Source organism: Nomascus leucogenys, chromosome 18 (genome assembly GCF_006542625.1).
Source record: "Nomascus leucogenys isolate Asia chromosome 18, Asia_NLE_v1, whole genome shotgun sequence".
Taxonomy (NCBI): domain Eukaryota; kingdom Metazoa; phylum Chordata; class Mammalia; order Primates; family Hylobatidae; genus Nomascus; species Nomascus leucogenys.
In genome coordinates, this window is record NC_044398.1 from 98,314,853 (window position 1) to 98,329,477 (window position 14,625).

General features: G+C 56.9%; 3 protein-coding genes across 8 annotated transcripts in view; 2 read left to right on the plus strand and 1 right to left on the minus strand.

Moving 5' to 3' along the window:
* GLYR1 (glyoxylate reductase 1 homolog) overlaps nucleotides 1–4,140 on the plus strand; it is a 47,966-nt gene extending 43,826 nt beyond the window's left edge. For 4 of the 5 annotated variants that reach the window (XM_003269239.4, XM_030798773.1, XM_030798774.1 and 1 more), the window contains one exon: nucleotides 1,930–4,140. In XM_003269239.4, the coding sequence (XP_003269287.2) occupies nucleotides 1,930–2,004 (75 nt within the window). In that variant the 3' untranslated portion in view covers nucleotides 2,005–4,140. The remainder of the gene's footprint in view (nucleotides 1–1,929) is intronic. The other variant, XR_004026781.1, reaches the window with a different exon arrangement.
* A 292-nt stretch (nucleotides 4,141–4,432) lies between these two features.
* Nucleotides 4,433–10,339, plus strand: ROGDI (rogdi atypical leucine zipper). The gene is made up of 11 exons (XM_003269238.4): nucleotides 4,433–4,771; nucleotides 4,845–4,916; nucleotides 5,713–5,795; nucleotides 5,976–6,030; nucleotides 6,719–6,799; nucleotides 7,519–7,614; nucleotides 8,629–8,727; nucleotides 9,113–9,226; nucleotides 9,309–9,358; nucleotides 9,456–9,582; nucleotides 9,796–10,339. The coding sequence occupies exons 1-11, from the start codon at nucleotides 4,727–4,729 to the stop codon at nucleotides 9,835–9,837; spliced, it is 864 nt and encodes a 287-aa protein (XP_003269286.2). The 5' UTR covers nucleotides 4,433–4,726; the 3' UTR covers nucleotides 9,838–10,339.
* A 384-nt stretch (nucleotides 10,340–10,723) lies between these two features.
* Nucleotides 10,724–12,099, minus strand: SMIM22 (small integral membrane protein 22). Of its 2 annotated transcripts, none has more exons than XM_030798777.1 (3): nucleotides 11,147–12,099; nucleotides 10,972–11,057; nucleotides 10,724–10,815 (listed from the first exon to the last, which is right to left on the minus strand). In XM_030798777.1, the coding sequence occupies exons 1-3, from the start codon at nucleotides 11,268–11,270 to the stop codon at nucleotides 10,774–10,776; spliced, it is 252 nt and encodes an 83-aa protein (XP_030654637.1). In that variant the 5' UTR covers nucleotides 11,271–12,099; the 3' UTR covers nucleotides 10,724–10,773. The 2 variants fall into 2 exon arrangements, with proteins under 2 accessions (XP_030654637.1, XP_030654636.1); XM_030798776.1 differs by having other exon boundaries at nucleotides 10,725–10,815; nucleotides 10,957–11,057.
* Nucleotides 12,100–14,625: the final 2,526 nt, after the last annotated feature.

The window sequence follows — 14,625 nt, forward strand, 5'->3', positions numbered from 1 at the left end:
GACGGGCACCTGTAGTCCCAGCTACTCGGTAGGCTGAGGCAGGAGAATGGCATGAACCCAGGAGGCAGAGCTGGCAGTGAGCCAAGATCACGCCACTGCACTCCAGCCTAGGCAAAAGAGCGAGACTCCATCTCAAAAAAAAAAAAAACAAAACAGTTTCATTTATCTATTTTCTATTTTAATTTGCCTCTGCATTCTTTTTTTAGTGGTTACTCTACAGATTGCAGTATAAATGCTTACCATAGAGTTAATCTTGTCAGGCACAGTGGCTCATACTTGTGATCTTTGTAATCCTAGCACTTTGGGAGGTCGAGGCAAGATTGCTTAAGCCCAAGAGTTTGAGACCAGCCTGAGCAACATAGCAAGACCCCCATCTGAACAAAAAAAAAAATTAAAAAACTAGCTGGGCAGGGTGGTGAGCACCCTATTCCTAGCTACTTGGGAGGCTGAGGCAGGTGAGGCAGGAGGATTGCTTGAGCCCAGGAGTTCGAGGCTGCAATGAGCTGTGATCCTACCACTGCACTCCAGCCTGGGCAACAGAGCAAGACCCTGTCTCAAGGGAAAAAAAACAAAAAATAGTTAATCTTGTACCATTTCCTCTTAAATGTAAAAACTTTGCAAATACATAGAAGCATTTCTTTCCTCCTCCCTCTCCCTCATCCTTTAAGGCAGGGTTTCTCAACCTCGGCACTACTGCCATTTTGTGTGTGGGGGCTATTCAAGCACTGCAGGATGTTGGGTAGCCCACCCACCAGACGCCAGTGACATAGCCCCTCCTCAGGTGACAGAAAATGTCTCCAGATATTACCAGATATCCCCTGGGGGCAGAAGCACCACAGGTGTGAGAACTCTCACTCTGAGGTATAGGTGTCCTGGGTGTTTCATCTGCCCTTGTTTTATTTTTTATTCATTTATTTATTTGAGACAGAGTTTTGCTCTATTTTATTTTTTTTAAGACAGAGTCTCGCCCTGTCGCCCAGACTGGAGTGCAGTGGTGCGATCTCAGCTCACCGCAACCTCCGCCTCCCAGGTTCAAGCTATTCTCCCGCCTCAGCCTCCTGAGTAGCTGGGATTACAGGCACCTGCCACCATGCCCGGCTAATTTTTTGTTTTTTTTTTTTTTTTTTTTTTTTGTAAAGAAGGGGTTTCACCGAGGCCGGGCGCAGTGGCTCACGCTTGTAATCCCAGCACTTTGGGAGGCCGAGGCGGGCGGATCACGAGGTCAGGAGATCGAGACCACGGTGAAACCCCATCTCTACTAAAAATACAAAAAATTAGCTGGGCGTGGTGGCGGGCGCCTGTAGTCCAGCTACTCAGAGGCTGAGGCATGAGAATGGCGTGAACCCAGGAGGCGCAGCTTGCAGTGAGCCGAGATTGCGCCACTGCACTCCAGCCTGGGCGACAGAGCGAGACTCCGTCTCAAAAAAAAAAAAAAGAGGTTTCACCATGGTCACCAGGCTGGTCTTGATCTCCTGACCTCGTGATCCACCCACCTTGGCCTCCCAAAGTGCTGGGATTACAGGCATGAGCCACCGCGCCTGGCCCTAATTTTTGTATTTTTAGTAGAGATGGGGTTTCACCTTTTTGGCCTGGCTGGTCTCGAACTCCTAACCTCAGGTGATCCACCCACCTCGGCCTTACAGGCATGAGCCGCAGTGCCCAGCCAATGCTGAATGTTTTATATCCCATAGTACATTTCATTCTCACAAGATCCCCGGGGTACTGTTCCTTCTTCCAGAGCAAGAAGCACAGTGGCTGAGGCCTAGAGAAACAGAGGTGCTTCGTGCAAGGTCAAAACAGGATTCCTACCCAGACAGCCAGGGCTCCAGCACTGCCTGCTAGCCACATCCAACACTGTCTCCAGGAATCAGGTCTAGGTCTTGAAGGCAGCTCTGGGGCCAGAGACTGAGCCATCTCTTTGTTTTCCAGGTGTACAAAAGAGCCAAGGCGCTGGACCAGTCCGACAACGATATGTCCGCCGTGTACCGAGCCTACATACACTAAGCTGTCGACACCCCGCCCCCACCCCTCCAATACCCGCTCTGACCCCCTCTTCCCCACTTGGGGTCGGGGGCCTGGGACTTCATTCTGGACCAGCCCGCCTATCTCCATTTCCTTTTATACAGACTTTGAGACTTGCCATGAGCACAGCACACAGCAGCACCCTTCCCCTGAGGCCAGTGGGGAGGGGACGAGTGTCAGCAGGATTGGCGTGTGGGAAAGCTCTTGAGCTGGGCACTGGCCCCTGGACCAGGTGGCTATGTGTTCACACACACACACACATGGTGGCTATGTGTTCACACACACACATACACACACACACACACAGTGGCTATGTGTTCACACACACACATACACACACACACACACACACACACACACACACACACACACACACACACGCTCGCCCCAGGATAGAAGCTGCCCAGAAACTGCTGCCTGGCTTTTTTTCCTCCGAGCTTGTCTTATCTCAAACCCCTTCCAGTCAAGGAATTAGAATCAGCAACGAGAGTTGGAAGCCTTCCCACAGCTTCCCCCAGAGCGAAGAGGCTGTAGTCATGTCCACATCCCCCACTGGATTCCCTACAAGGAGTGGCCTTGGGCCAAGATGAGCCAGTACAGACTCCAGACAGAGGGTCCCTTGGGGCTCTCCAACCTCAGGTGATGAGCTGAGAAAGATGTTCACGTCTAAGCGTCCAGTGTGCACCCAGCGCTCCATAGACGCCTTTGTGAACTGAAAAGAGACTGGCAGAGTCCTGAGAAGATGGGGCGCTGGCTTTCCAGGGAGTGCAGCAAGCAGCCGGCCTGCAGGTGAGCATGGAGGCCCGGCCCTCACCGCCTCGAAGCCACGCCCCAGACGCCACTGCCACAGCGGGCGCTCGCTCCTCCCTAGGCTGTTTTAGTATTTGGATTTGCATTCCAGCCCTCGGGAGGGGGTCCTCAGGGCCACTAGTGATGAGCCAAGAGGAGTGGGGGTTGGGGGCGCTCCTTCCTGTTTCCGTTAGGCCACAGACTCTTCACCTGGCTCTGAAGAGCCGCTCTGACCTCGGTCCCCTCCCGGTGGTCCTACCTTCTCCAGCCTGCCCTGCCAAGTCCCCTGCATGCCCACCGCTCTCCATCCTCCCTCCTCTCCGTCTTCCTCCCGTGGAGACAGTATTTCTTTCTGTCTGTCCCTTCTTTGGCCCAGACCCAGCCTGACCAACGATGAGCATTTCTTAGGCTCAGCTCTTGATACGGAAACGAGTGTCTTCACTCCAGCCAGCATCATGGTCTTCGGTGCTTCCCGGGCCCGGGGTCTGTCGGGAGGGAAGAGAACTGGGCCTGACCTACCTGAACTGACTGGCCCTCCGAGGTGGGTCTGGGACATCCTAGAGGCCCTACATTTCTCCTTGGATAGGGGACCGGGGGGGGCTTGGGATGTTGCAAAAAAAAAAAAGTCACCCAAGGGATGTCAGTTTTTTTAAAATTCCTCTGCGTGGGTTGGATTTTCCAAAATCATAATTTGCAGAAGGAAGGCCAGCATTTATGATGCAATATGTAATTATATATAAGATGGCCACACTAGGGCGGGGTCCTTCCCCCCTCACAGCTTTGGCCCCTGTCACAGATTAGAAACTGGGTTAGAGGACTGCAGAAGACGAGTGGGGGGAGGGCAGGGAAGATGCCTGTCGGGTTTTTAGCACAGTTCATTTCACTGGGATTTTGAAGCATTTCTGTCTGAACACAAAGCCTGTTCTAGTCCTGGCGGGACACACTGGGGGTGGGGGCGGGGGAAGATGCGGTAATGAAACCGGTTAGTCAATGTTGTCTTAATATTGTTGACAATTCTGTAAAGTTCCTTTTTATGAATATTTCTGTTTAAGCTATTTCACCTTTCTTTTGAAATCCTTCCCTTTTAAGGAGAAAATGTGACACTTGTGAAAAAGCTTGTAAGAAAGCCCCTCCCTTTTTTTCTTTAAACCTTTAAATGACAAATCTAGGTAATTAAGGTTGTGAATTTTTATTTTTGCTTTGTTTTTAATGAACATTTGTCTTTCAGAATAGGATTGTGTGATAATGTTTAAATGGCAAAAACAAAACATGATTTTGTGCAATTAACAAAGCTACTGCAAGAAAAATAAAACATTTCTTGGTAACACAGCTGTGCCGCAGGAGTCCTGCTTCCCTCGCCCTCGGCGAGATGGGTGGGAGGAGAGGGCAGCGGCGGGGCCGGCGTGGGTTTTCGGGACCTCAGCGTCCGGGGGCAGACGGACCTGCGAGTCGCGGCGAGGTTAGCTGCAGGGTTGGAACCGCGACCAACGGAGCCAAGCGGACCAATAGGGAGGAGGAGCGGAGACAGACTGTCCTGGCGACCAATGAGTGAGCGCGAGTGGGGCAGAGCGCCTTATCATATCCTGGGGGCGACACGGGAGCTCCGCCCCCGAGCGGGCGCCCCAGGCTGGTGCCGGCCGCGTCCCTGGCCAGCCGGAGCGAGCCTCACTCCCTCAGCCGCTAGTCTCGTTCCAGGGCGCCCGCAGGTTTCAGGAGCCGAGGCGGGCCGACAAGCGCCGGCCAGTCGCGAGCACGGAGTTGGCCTGGGGGCGGGGTGGTGCCCGCTCAGTCAATCAGGGGTGGGGGCGGAGCCAGACGCCGGCGGCGGACGCGAGGACTGGAGGACCGAGGACAGGAAGATTGGTGGACTGGAGCAGCGGCCGGTGGGGAGGGCGCTCGGCGGCGGCCTGCGGCCATGGCCACCGTGATGGCAGCAACGGCGGCGGAGCGGGTGGTGCTGGTGAGGCGCGCGGGCCAGCGGGCGGGCCGGCGGGGCGGCGGGGCCGGGCGTGACCGCCGGGTCTGTCCCGCAGGAGGAGGAGTTCCGCTGGCTGCTGCACGACGAGGTGCACGCTGTGCTGAAACAGCTGCAGGACATCCTCAAGGTAACGACCCGCGCCCTGCCCCGCCGGGCGTGGCGACCCTCCCTCCTCATCTCCCTGGCTCCACCTGGGGCCCCGCGGCTGCGTCTTGAGCGCCTACAGCGTTCGGCCGCTGCGGCTTTCAGGCAGGGCCTCGCCTCCGCGAACTCGAGCCGACCTCATTATATAAGTACCTGTGTGCGGGCAGGGGCGAGTCCCGACGAGGGTGCTAGCAAGAGCTTCAGTCCCGCCCGGCTTCGGGTCGGGGAAGGCCGCCTTGGGAGCAGCCGCATCCAATCTGGAAGCCTAAGAATTCTGCTTCTGCCCAGCAGTGTGACCTCAGCCAAGTCACTGAACCTCCCTGGGCCTCCCTTTTCTCATTGGCAAAAGGGAGATAACAGTACCCGCTTCGCGAGACTGGGGTGTAGATAAATGAGCCAGGCAGTTCACAGAAGTAAGCGGCGCAGTGCTTGCTGTGGCCCAGGACCGCGGGTTACCATGACTAGTGCCTCGTTCCCTGACTCTGCCCCTTGCCCCTTTCCCCCTCAACCAAGCTGGGAGACTGCCCCTGTCTGTTCTGTATTCCCCGAGGCGGGCACACAGGAGGTGTTCAGGGACTGTGGGATAAGCAGAGATCGGGCTCGCGGTTAGGTGCCTTGGGGGCTTGGGCAGGGTCTTCCCACCGCAGCTGAACCCAGGTGAGGCCAGGCCACGTTGTTCCTTCCCGCCGCTGACTTGGAGGGAGGGGGGCCTCTGGAAGGAGCACTGGGTTGGGCCTGAGTGGGCACTACCAGCTCCCCTCCTTCCCTCTGTCCCACAGGAAGCCTCTCTGCGCTTCACTCTGCCGGGCTCCGGCACTGAGGGGCCCGCCAAGCAAGAGAACTTCATCCTAGGCAGCTGTGGGTGAGCCTGGGCTGGGCGGAAACCGGGGAAATGGGTACCTTGGGGGTAGGAGGCATGGCCATAGCCCTGTCCTGCAGACCAGCTGGGTGTGCGATGGGACAGGAGGGGCAGCCCGCCGGGAGGGAGGGCTGGGTGGTGGGGGGGTGACCACAGGCACCGCTCTGACGCCACATATTACAGCACAGACCAGGTGAAGGGTGTGCTGACTCTGCAGGGGGATGCCCTCAGCCAGGCGGTGAGTCCCCCGGCCCTGTCCCCTCCCATCCTGCCAGTGGGGAAGAGCATGGGAGCTCCCACTTTCTCTCTGTACAAGCCCTTTGACTCTGGGCGGGACCCTTGATCTCTCTAGCCTCAGTTTTCTCCTTTGGAAAATGGCAGCAACCCCCACACCTCCTCCCGGGATCGGTGTGCAGATTCAGTAAGAGGTGCAGGAGAGGGGTTCTTTGCACACGGCCTGGCTTGGCGTCTGGACCAGTGAAACATGGGCATTGGCAGATTAGGCTGGCCACACATCACAGTTGAATCAGCCAATGCCTGAGCTCCAGTCTGCACCCGACTCTGTGCCGGGCACCAAGGCATGGAGGGAGGCCCCCCCTCCTGGGCTCCATCTGTTGGCCTTTGTAGATGCTAGATGCACCCCATTTGCACAGAGCCTCACAGAGGCTGCCTTCCCTCTTCCCCTTCCCCTTTCTTCACCTCTTTCCATTTCACTTCTTTGTGGCTCTTCTTGGGCCTGGTTTCCTGTTTCCTGACCTCCCTGTTCACCCCCCAAACGGTCAAGGCATTGGAAGACCCTCTGCCCTACACAGCGGCCAAGACCTGAGCCACAACACACCCCGTTTCTGCCCTGAGTTTAAGGGCTCAGAGTGGCTGTGGCAGGAGGCGCCCCCTCTTGCCCGGCTCACCCCACTCTTGCCTGTCAGGACGTGAACCTGAAGATGCCCCGGAACAACCAGCTGCTGCACTTCGCCTTCCGGGAGGACAAGCAGTGGAAGCTACAGCAGGTGACCCCGCCCCTCCTGGCTAGTGCTCAGCCACAAGGACCGGCGGCAGCAGGCCCGCCGCGGGGCCTCCCTGGAGAGGGACTAGCCCTGGGGATCTGTGGCCACAGCAAGCCTGAGAGGGTGTTTCCTAGCAGCAAAGCTGGGGGCAGGCGTTCCCTGAAGCCCTGGAGCCTGCGCCACGTAGGGAGGTAGAGAACCTGGCCTGAGAGCCCCGAGGGCCATGTCGGGGCTGTGGAGTCCCCACAGCAGCTGGCTGGATGAGATGGTTCAGGAGCTCTCTGGAAAGTCACTCGCTTGCCCAGAGCCTCCAGGGACTTGCTATGGCTCTGGGATGAGGCCCATGCTCTCTGGCAGCTCCTGTACCACTGGGCCCCGGCCTCCTCCCCTGCCCGCTCCACCCCGACTGTCTCCATCTCAGCGCCCTTGCCCCTGCCATGTCACCCTGTTTGCTTCCCTCCGCAACTCGCACAGACTCTTGTCTTGGGCATTACTGTCTGTCCATCCCTTAGAAAGGAGGAGGCAGTCAGCTCGGGCAGAGACCAGGCCTGCCCCAGGTGATGCCAGGCGCCCATCACCCGGCGCGGACCTGGCCCTCTGAGGCGCAGGGATGACAGTGTGGAAAGTGGAATGACCTGGGGCAGGCAGGCAGGCAGCACCCACCCTCCCCTTCTGGCCGCATGGAAGCTGGCGTGACCCCTCTGGATCACCCCTGCTTCCAGATCCAGGATGCCAGAAACCATGTGAGCCAAGCCATTTACCTGCTTACCAGCCGGGACCAGAGCTACCAATTCAAGACGGGCGCTGAGGTCCTCAAGGTGAGCTGCCCCCAGGCCTGACTCTTGGGCCTAGTCCCACGTCCTTGATCTGGAATCACACCCGGATTCCAATCCCAAGTCCTCCACTTTGAGCTGTGCAACCACTAAGCACTTACCTGCGGACTCCGTGTCTCCATTTTCTACCTGTGGGGTCGGGGGCAAGCTGGAGTGACTGTTGACCATGATAATTCAGGTCACGGGGCCGCCAGTAAGCACTCGGCACACACTGCTGCCGGCAGCAGCAGTGAAAGCCTTCACATTAACCACGTGGCACGGGTGAAGAGCTGACCTGGGTACCTGACCTCATGCTTGAGTTCTGCTCCTGACTCGCTGTGTGTCCTCCAGTGGTTCACTTGCTCTCTCTGGACCTCTGTTTCCTCACACTTAGAACCAAACAGACTAAGATCCCTTCGAGAACTGTAACCACCCTAGGGTGCTGCAGCCCCTGTACCCCCAGTCAGCCCTTACGTGTTTCCTGGGAGCCACATCACCCTGGTATTCATGGCCACAGCTGAATGGCATGAAAGCTGGGGCTCTGAGGAGTCTGCCAGGGCTCTGCTCCACGGCAAAGGGAAGGAATGGGCTCCAGGTGGTCCCACCATCCACCAGCCGTGACCCTGGCTTACCCCCCTGAAAACCTCAACCCAGCCATCCATCGCCTCCTCCAGGAAGCCCTCTCTGGCCCTTTGCAGCCAACCTTTGTTGCCTGTACCCCTGTCCACGAAGCCTGTGCCCCTGGGACTGACCTCCCAGGACCTTCCCCTCCCCGTTGATCCAGCACCTGGGATCCCTGTGCAGTGAATCAGCTCCATCCTGACTGACATTAGTGCTGACGTCCTGCCCTCCCCCACACCCAGCTGGAGCCCAACTACCTGTCTTTAACAGGCCCCTGCTGCTGAGTTTCGGGCCCTGGGAACCGTAGCCACTGGGCGGGAGTGGGAGCTACCGTATCTGTTGTTCCTTGATGCATGGGGACACGGGAGGAAGCAGAGCCAACCCCGTCTCTCCCTGCAGCTGATGGACGCAGTGATGCTGCAGCTGACCAGAGCCCGAAACCGGCTCACCACCCCCGCCACCCTCACCCTCCCCGAGATCGCTGCCAGCGGCCTCACAGTGAGTGCCACTGCCAGCCCCTGCTCCAGGCGAGTGGCCCCCACAGCGGGGCCCAGCTTGCCCTCAGGATAGACGCCGAGGGGTGCCACCCCCAGATTATAGTTGGAATATTCTGTCTAGGCAGGTTTCTGGGATGGGTTCCTTGGCTTCTGTCCTATGCCCCCAAAATACATTAACCCTGTTTTGGGTTAGTGGTTCCCAAACCTGAGAGCACGGGAAGATACTTGGGGCACCTGGGAAAAGTCTGGAAGCCCCCGTTGATGAGAAGAGCATCTCTGGGGTGGGGTTAGGGTCCCCTGCAGACTCCATGAGTGACTGCAGAGCCCCGCTCCATCCAGCCTGGGTTGGGGGCTTGTAAGGGCCTCATCCCACCTGCCTCCCGCAGCGGATGTTCGCGCCCGCCCTGCCCTCCGACCTGCTGGTCAACGTCTACATCAACCTCAACAAGCTCTGCCTCACAGTGTACCAGCTGCATGCCCTGCAGCCCAACTCCACCAAGGTGAGGAGGGACCCCTGCCCGGCCCACTGCCCCCATGCACACACTCTGCAAGGCCTGACGGGTCTGGTGCTGTTCTCCCTAGAACTTCCGCCCAGCCGGAGGCGCGGTGCTGCATAGCCCTGGGGCCATGTTGTAAGTAGGCAGGGGAGGGGGGTTCAGGCACGCCCACCCCATCCCTCCGCACCTGGAGGGCCGGGCCCCTCCTCAGGGACCCTCTCACCGCCCACAGCGAGTGGGGCTCTCAGCGCCTGGAGGTGAGCCACGTGCACAAAGTGGAGTGCGTGATCCCCTGGCTCAACGACGCCCTGGTCTACTTCACTGTCTCCCTGCAGCTCTGCCAGCAGCTCAAGGACAAGGTGGGGCCCGGGCCGAGCACCTTCATTAGGGGAAGGGCTTCTAAGCATTCTTGCCACACCCTCAGAGCGCCCCAACCTTGGGGTCTGGTGTACCCCACAGCACTGCTAGGCAGCAATGCCCTGTCCTGACATATTGTCCTTGGGCGACCTTGCCATCTCCCCTGGGCCACCCCATCCCCCTCCAGCCACTCATCACACCCTCTCCCCTTGCAGATCTCCGTGTTCTCCAGCTATTGGAGCTACAGACCCTTCTGATCACAGCACCCAGGAGCTTGTCTCCAGGAAGGCGGCCCCTGTCCCCTACTCATACCCACCACAGAGCACCAGCCAGTGCCAACGCCAGGCTGCTATTTATCTCCCTATCCCACCCCCTCTCCCACCTAACACATTTGCACTGCCGGGAACGGACAGTGGAAGCGCCAGGACGAAGGGAGGCTGGTCTGCTGGGGTAGTGGGGAGGTCAGGGAGGTGGGGCCGAGGGTGTCCCACATTCCCAATACCGCCCTTCTGGTCACCATGGGAATCTTTGGACTCAGGACAGGGCCAGGCCCAGGGCTCTCCTTCCTCTCCCTTTCACTGTCCCCTCCCCCTGGAGGGCGTGGGGTGGGGGGGATGGCACTGAGCTTTGAGTCCCAGGGGATGGTCAGGAACGCCGCAGACAGAGCCACCTTAGGAGTCAGTGTAGTGCTGGTGACTGTGTTCCATAGCCCCAATCCAGGGCTGTCTAAGAAATAAAGATCATGAGACTCCGCCTGGAGCCCCTGTCTGTCTGTCTGATTGGGGACCCAGGCAGGGGTTCCCTGGTAGTCAGTGGCCGTGAGCTTCAGGAGCCAGCCGTCTCCCCTATTCCCAGAGTCTGGCTTCCCCACTCCCTGCGCCATGCCAGGGCTGGGCACAGAACCTACCGTCGAGAGGGGACCCTTGGGCTGCCAAGAAGCCCATGGGGTGGCGACAAGAGCTCTACCTGGGACTTCAGGCCGCTGAGTCTGAGACCAGCTCCCCTCCCAGCTAGGTGAGCCAGGATGACCTGGCACAGTCATGCTGACTGAAGGCTTGGAGAGGCCACATGGGCACCTGAGTGGGGCGGCGAGTCCCATGTCGCCCACCCAGACGGGGACTGGAAGACACTGCAGACTCAGGCTCTGGGCAGACAGAAGGCTTTGTTACTGCCACTGGGCAGGACACACAGGGTCAGGGTTCCAGGGCCAAGTTATCCACTCCCTTGGATCTTTCCTGCACGAGAAGCACAGCGGGACCGAGCAGGTTCGCTCATTGTTTCCTAGGGGGATGAGCACCCTTCCCACCACTCCCTTCACCTCCCTCCTCCACCCCCAGTACAGTTCCGTGCAGGTCCCGGAGGCCAGCAGGGCTCACCTTCCAGGGGCTCACCTTCCTGGGGCTTTCCCTTCGGGGCCCGGGGGAGCTGCAGCAGCAGCAGTGGGCGATGACCAGCAGCAGCAGGAGCAGCACGGTGCCTGGGGACAGAACAGGTGTCCAGGTGTGGCCCCAACCTGGAGCCCAGGGCAGGGGGCTGGGGGGACCCGGAGGCCACAGCCACACTTACCCATGAAGGTGAGGAAGACGATGAAGGCAACAGTGTCCCATGTGGACTGGAAAAACTGGTGGCTCTTCAGTCTCCCCAGGACTTCCTGAACCGTGGCCTCCAGCTCCTCTGTGGACACAGCCATCTTGGCGTGCACAGTGCCGCCTGCCCTGGCCCCCCAGAGGCTGCATCAGAACCCTGGTCTCAGTTCAGCAGGGACCTCATCCAGGCTTCCCACAGCCCAGCCTCTGCCCGCTCCTGGCCCAGCGCCAGCTTCCCCGCCCCCTCCCACTCCACTTTTCCCTTGGCCCCAGGCCCAGCCTCTCTCCTTGCCCAGCCCCGTGGTCCCTACCCTGACAACCTTCTCCCCAACCACTGTCATCTCCCCTCTCTCCCCCTGGCGGCCCAGCCCCCAGGCCCCCATGCCCCCACCTACCTCCTAGAAGCCTCCGATTCCCCCAACCAGGCAGGTCCTGGGGAGCACAGGCTGCTTCCTGCTTCCGGCTCCACACTACCTGAGGCCTTGGCAACCAGCCCCGCCCTCCCCAGGGCCAGCAGAGGCCGCCAAGCCCAGGGGAGAGGGCCCAGGCGCAGCAGGTGCGCTCCCTGGCTCCCCACTGCTGGAGGCCCAGGGAGGAAGACCCTGGCCTGTGGCCTCTTCACTCCTGGGACTTCTTAACTTTCCTCAGTATCGCAGATATGCAGCTGGGAACACCTGTGTGCTTGGCCGCTGCTGACTTCATGAATGAGAGAGACCGGAGGGAGAGGGAAGGGGGAGAAAACCTGCCTGCATCCCACAACCCTTGAGCAGCTAGGACAGGTGTGCCTGCATCATGCAGTTGTCCTTGGAATCCTCAAAGATTGGTTCCAGGACCTCCGTGGGTACCAAAATCAACAGATGCTAAAGTCTCCGATATAAAATGAGGCAGTATTTGCCTATAACGTATGCATATACTCTATACTTTAAATCATCTCTGGATTACTTGTAATAAATACAATGGCCTGGCATGGTGGCTCACCCTGTAAAAAAAAAAAAAAAAAAAAAAAAAAAAAAAAAAAAATGGCCTCAGGGCTCACGCCTGTAATCCCAGCACTTTGGGAGGCAGAGGCGGGTCACCTGAGGCCAGGAGTTTGAGACCAGCCTGACCAACATGGAGAAACCATGTCTGTACTAAAAATACAAAATTAGCTGGGCGTGGTGGCACATTCCTGTAATCCCAGCTACTAGGGAGGCTGAGGCAGGAGAATCGCTTGAACCCGGGAGGCAGAGGTTGCGGTGAGCCGAGATTGCACCATTGCACTCCAGCCTGGGCAACAAGAGCGAAACTCCGTCTCAAAAAAAAAGAGATAAATAAAAATACAAAAATTGGTCGGGTACGGTGGCACACTCCTGTAATCCCAGCTATTCGGGAGGCCAAGGCAGAAGAATCGCTTGAACCCAGGCGGCAGAGGCTGCAGTGAGCCAAGATGGCACCACTGCACTCTACCCTGGATGACAGATCAAGACTCCGTCTCCAAAAAAAATTATATATATATATTTATTTATTTAATATAATGTATGCTAGGTAAATAATTGTTACATTATATAGGGAATAGTAAGCAAAAAAGTCTGTACATGTCCAATACAGATGTGATTTTTTTTCCAAATATTTTCTGTCTGTGGTTGGCTGAATCCACAGATGTGGAACCTGTGGATACTGAAGGCCAGCTGTACTAGGGGTCTTCACCGTCCTTATTTTCTCTATTTTGTACTTGAAAATATCAGCTAATGTGAGGCTCTGCATCTAGCACTGTGCTGTGTCATCTGGTTTATTCCTCATAGCAATCCTAAAGTGGGTATTAGTGCTTTTTCCGTTTTACAGATGAGGAAACAGGCCCGGAGAAGTGAAGCCATTAGCCCATCACACACCTAATGTATCCATTTCCCGATGCTGCCGTAACATTACCACAAACTTAGTGGCTTCAAACAACACAAATTTATTGCCCTACGGTTCTGAAGGTCAGAGTCTAAAATGGGTCGGCCAGGCTGTGTTCATCTTGAAGGTTCTAGGGCAGAGTCCATCTTTTGCCTTGTCCAGCTTCTAGAGGCTGGTGGCATTCCTGGGCCTGTGGTCTCCCATCCCTCCACCCTCTGCTTCCAGGCTCACATCCTCCTCTGACTCTAATCCTCCCTTTTTTTTTTTTTTTTTTTTGAGACAGAGTTTCGCTCTTTTTGCCCAGGCTGGAGTGCAGTAGTACCATCTCGGCTCACTGCAACCTCCACCTCCGGGATTCGAGCAATTCTCCTGCCTCAGCCTCCTGAGTAGCTGGGATTACAGGCATCTGCCACCACACTCAGCTAAGTTTCGTATTTTAGTAGAGACTGGGTTTCACCATGTTGGCCAGGATGGTCTCAAACTCCTGACCTCAGGTGATTCACCCGCCTCGACCTCCCGAAGTGCTAGGATTACAGGTGTGAGCCACCGTGCCTGGCCTTTTTTTTTTTTTTTTTTTTTGAGACAGAGTCTTGCTGTCACCCAGGCTGGCAGGCTGGAGTGCAATGGCACGATGTCGGCTCACTGGAACCTCCGCTTCCCAGGTTCAAGAGATTCTCCTGCCTCAGCCTCCCGAATCACTGGGCTTACAAGCATGAACCACCACACCTGGCTAATTTTTGTGTTTTTGGTAGAGACGAGGTTTCACCATGTTGGTCAGGCTGGTCTTGAACTCCTGAGCTCTGGCAATCCGCCCCCCTCGGCCTTCCAAAGTGCTGGGATTACAGGCGTGAGCCACCACACCTAGCCGGTTGCTCATATTGTGAATGTACTAAATGCCACTGAATTTTTTTTTTTTTTTTTTTTGAGACGGAGTTTCACTCTTATTGCCCAGGCTGGAGTACAATGGCACAATCTTGGCTCACTACAGCCTCCGCCTTCCTGTTTTAAGCGATTCTTCTGCCTCAGCGTCCCGAGTAGCTGGGATTACAGGCGCCCGCCAACATGCCCAGCTAATTTTTGTATTTTTAATAGAGACGGGATCTCGCCATGTTTCGCAGTCTGGTCTCAAACTCCTGACCTCAAGTGATGTGCCCACCTCGGCCTTCCAAAGCGCTGGGATTACAGGTGTGAGCCACTGCACCTGACATACTTCTATTTCTTTTCTTTTTTTTTTTTTTTTTTTTTGAGATGGAGTCTCACTCTGTCGCCCAGGCTGGAGTGCAGTGGCGCCATCTCGGCTCACAGCCACGCTCATCTGTTTACCTGTTGTGTGTGGCTACTTTCTCACCGCAATGAAAAGTTGCATAGTAGTTGCAACAGAGAACTTAGGACCAGCAAAGCCTAAAATAGGGACCATCTGGCCCTTTACAGAAAACACTTGCCAGGCTGAGTCTGGTGGCATTTTGGGAGGCTGAGGCAGCTGTACCCCTTGAGCCCAGGAGTTCAAGACAACCCTGGGCAATATAGGGAGACCTCATCTCTACAAAAAGTAAACAGTTTAGCCCAGCATGGCCTACATACCTG

Coding starts and splice junctions, on each gene's coding strand:
- ROGDI (XM_003269238.4), top strand. CDS start 4,727: ATGGCCACCGTGATGGCAGCAACGGCGGCGGAGCGGGTGGTGCTG. Junction 5,796..5,975: donor TTCATCCTAGGCAGCTGTGG/GTGAGCCTGGGC, acceptor CACATATTACAG/CACAGACCAGGTGAAGGGTG. Junction 9,359..9,455: donor CATAGCCCTGGGGCCATGTT/GTAAGTAGGCAG, acceptor CACCGCCCACAG/CGAGTGGGGCTCTCAGCGCC.
- SMIM22 (XM_030798776.1), bottom strand. CDS start 11,270: ATGGCTGTGTCCACAGAGGAGCTGGAGGCCACGGTTCAGGAAGTCCTG. Junction 11,058..11,146: donor CGTCTTCCTCACCTTCATGG/GTAAGTGTGGCT, acceptor TTCTGTCCCCAG/GCACCGTGCTGCTCCTGCTG. Junction 10,816..10,956: donor GGAAGGTGAGCCCCTGGAAG/GTGAGCCCTGCT, acceptor CTTCTCGTGCAG/GAAAGATCCAAGGGAGTGGA.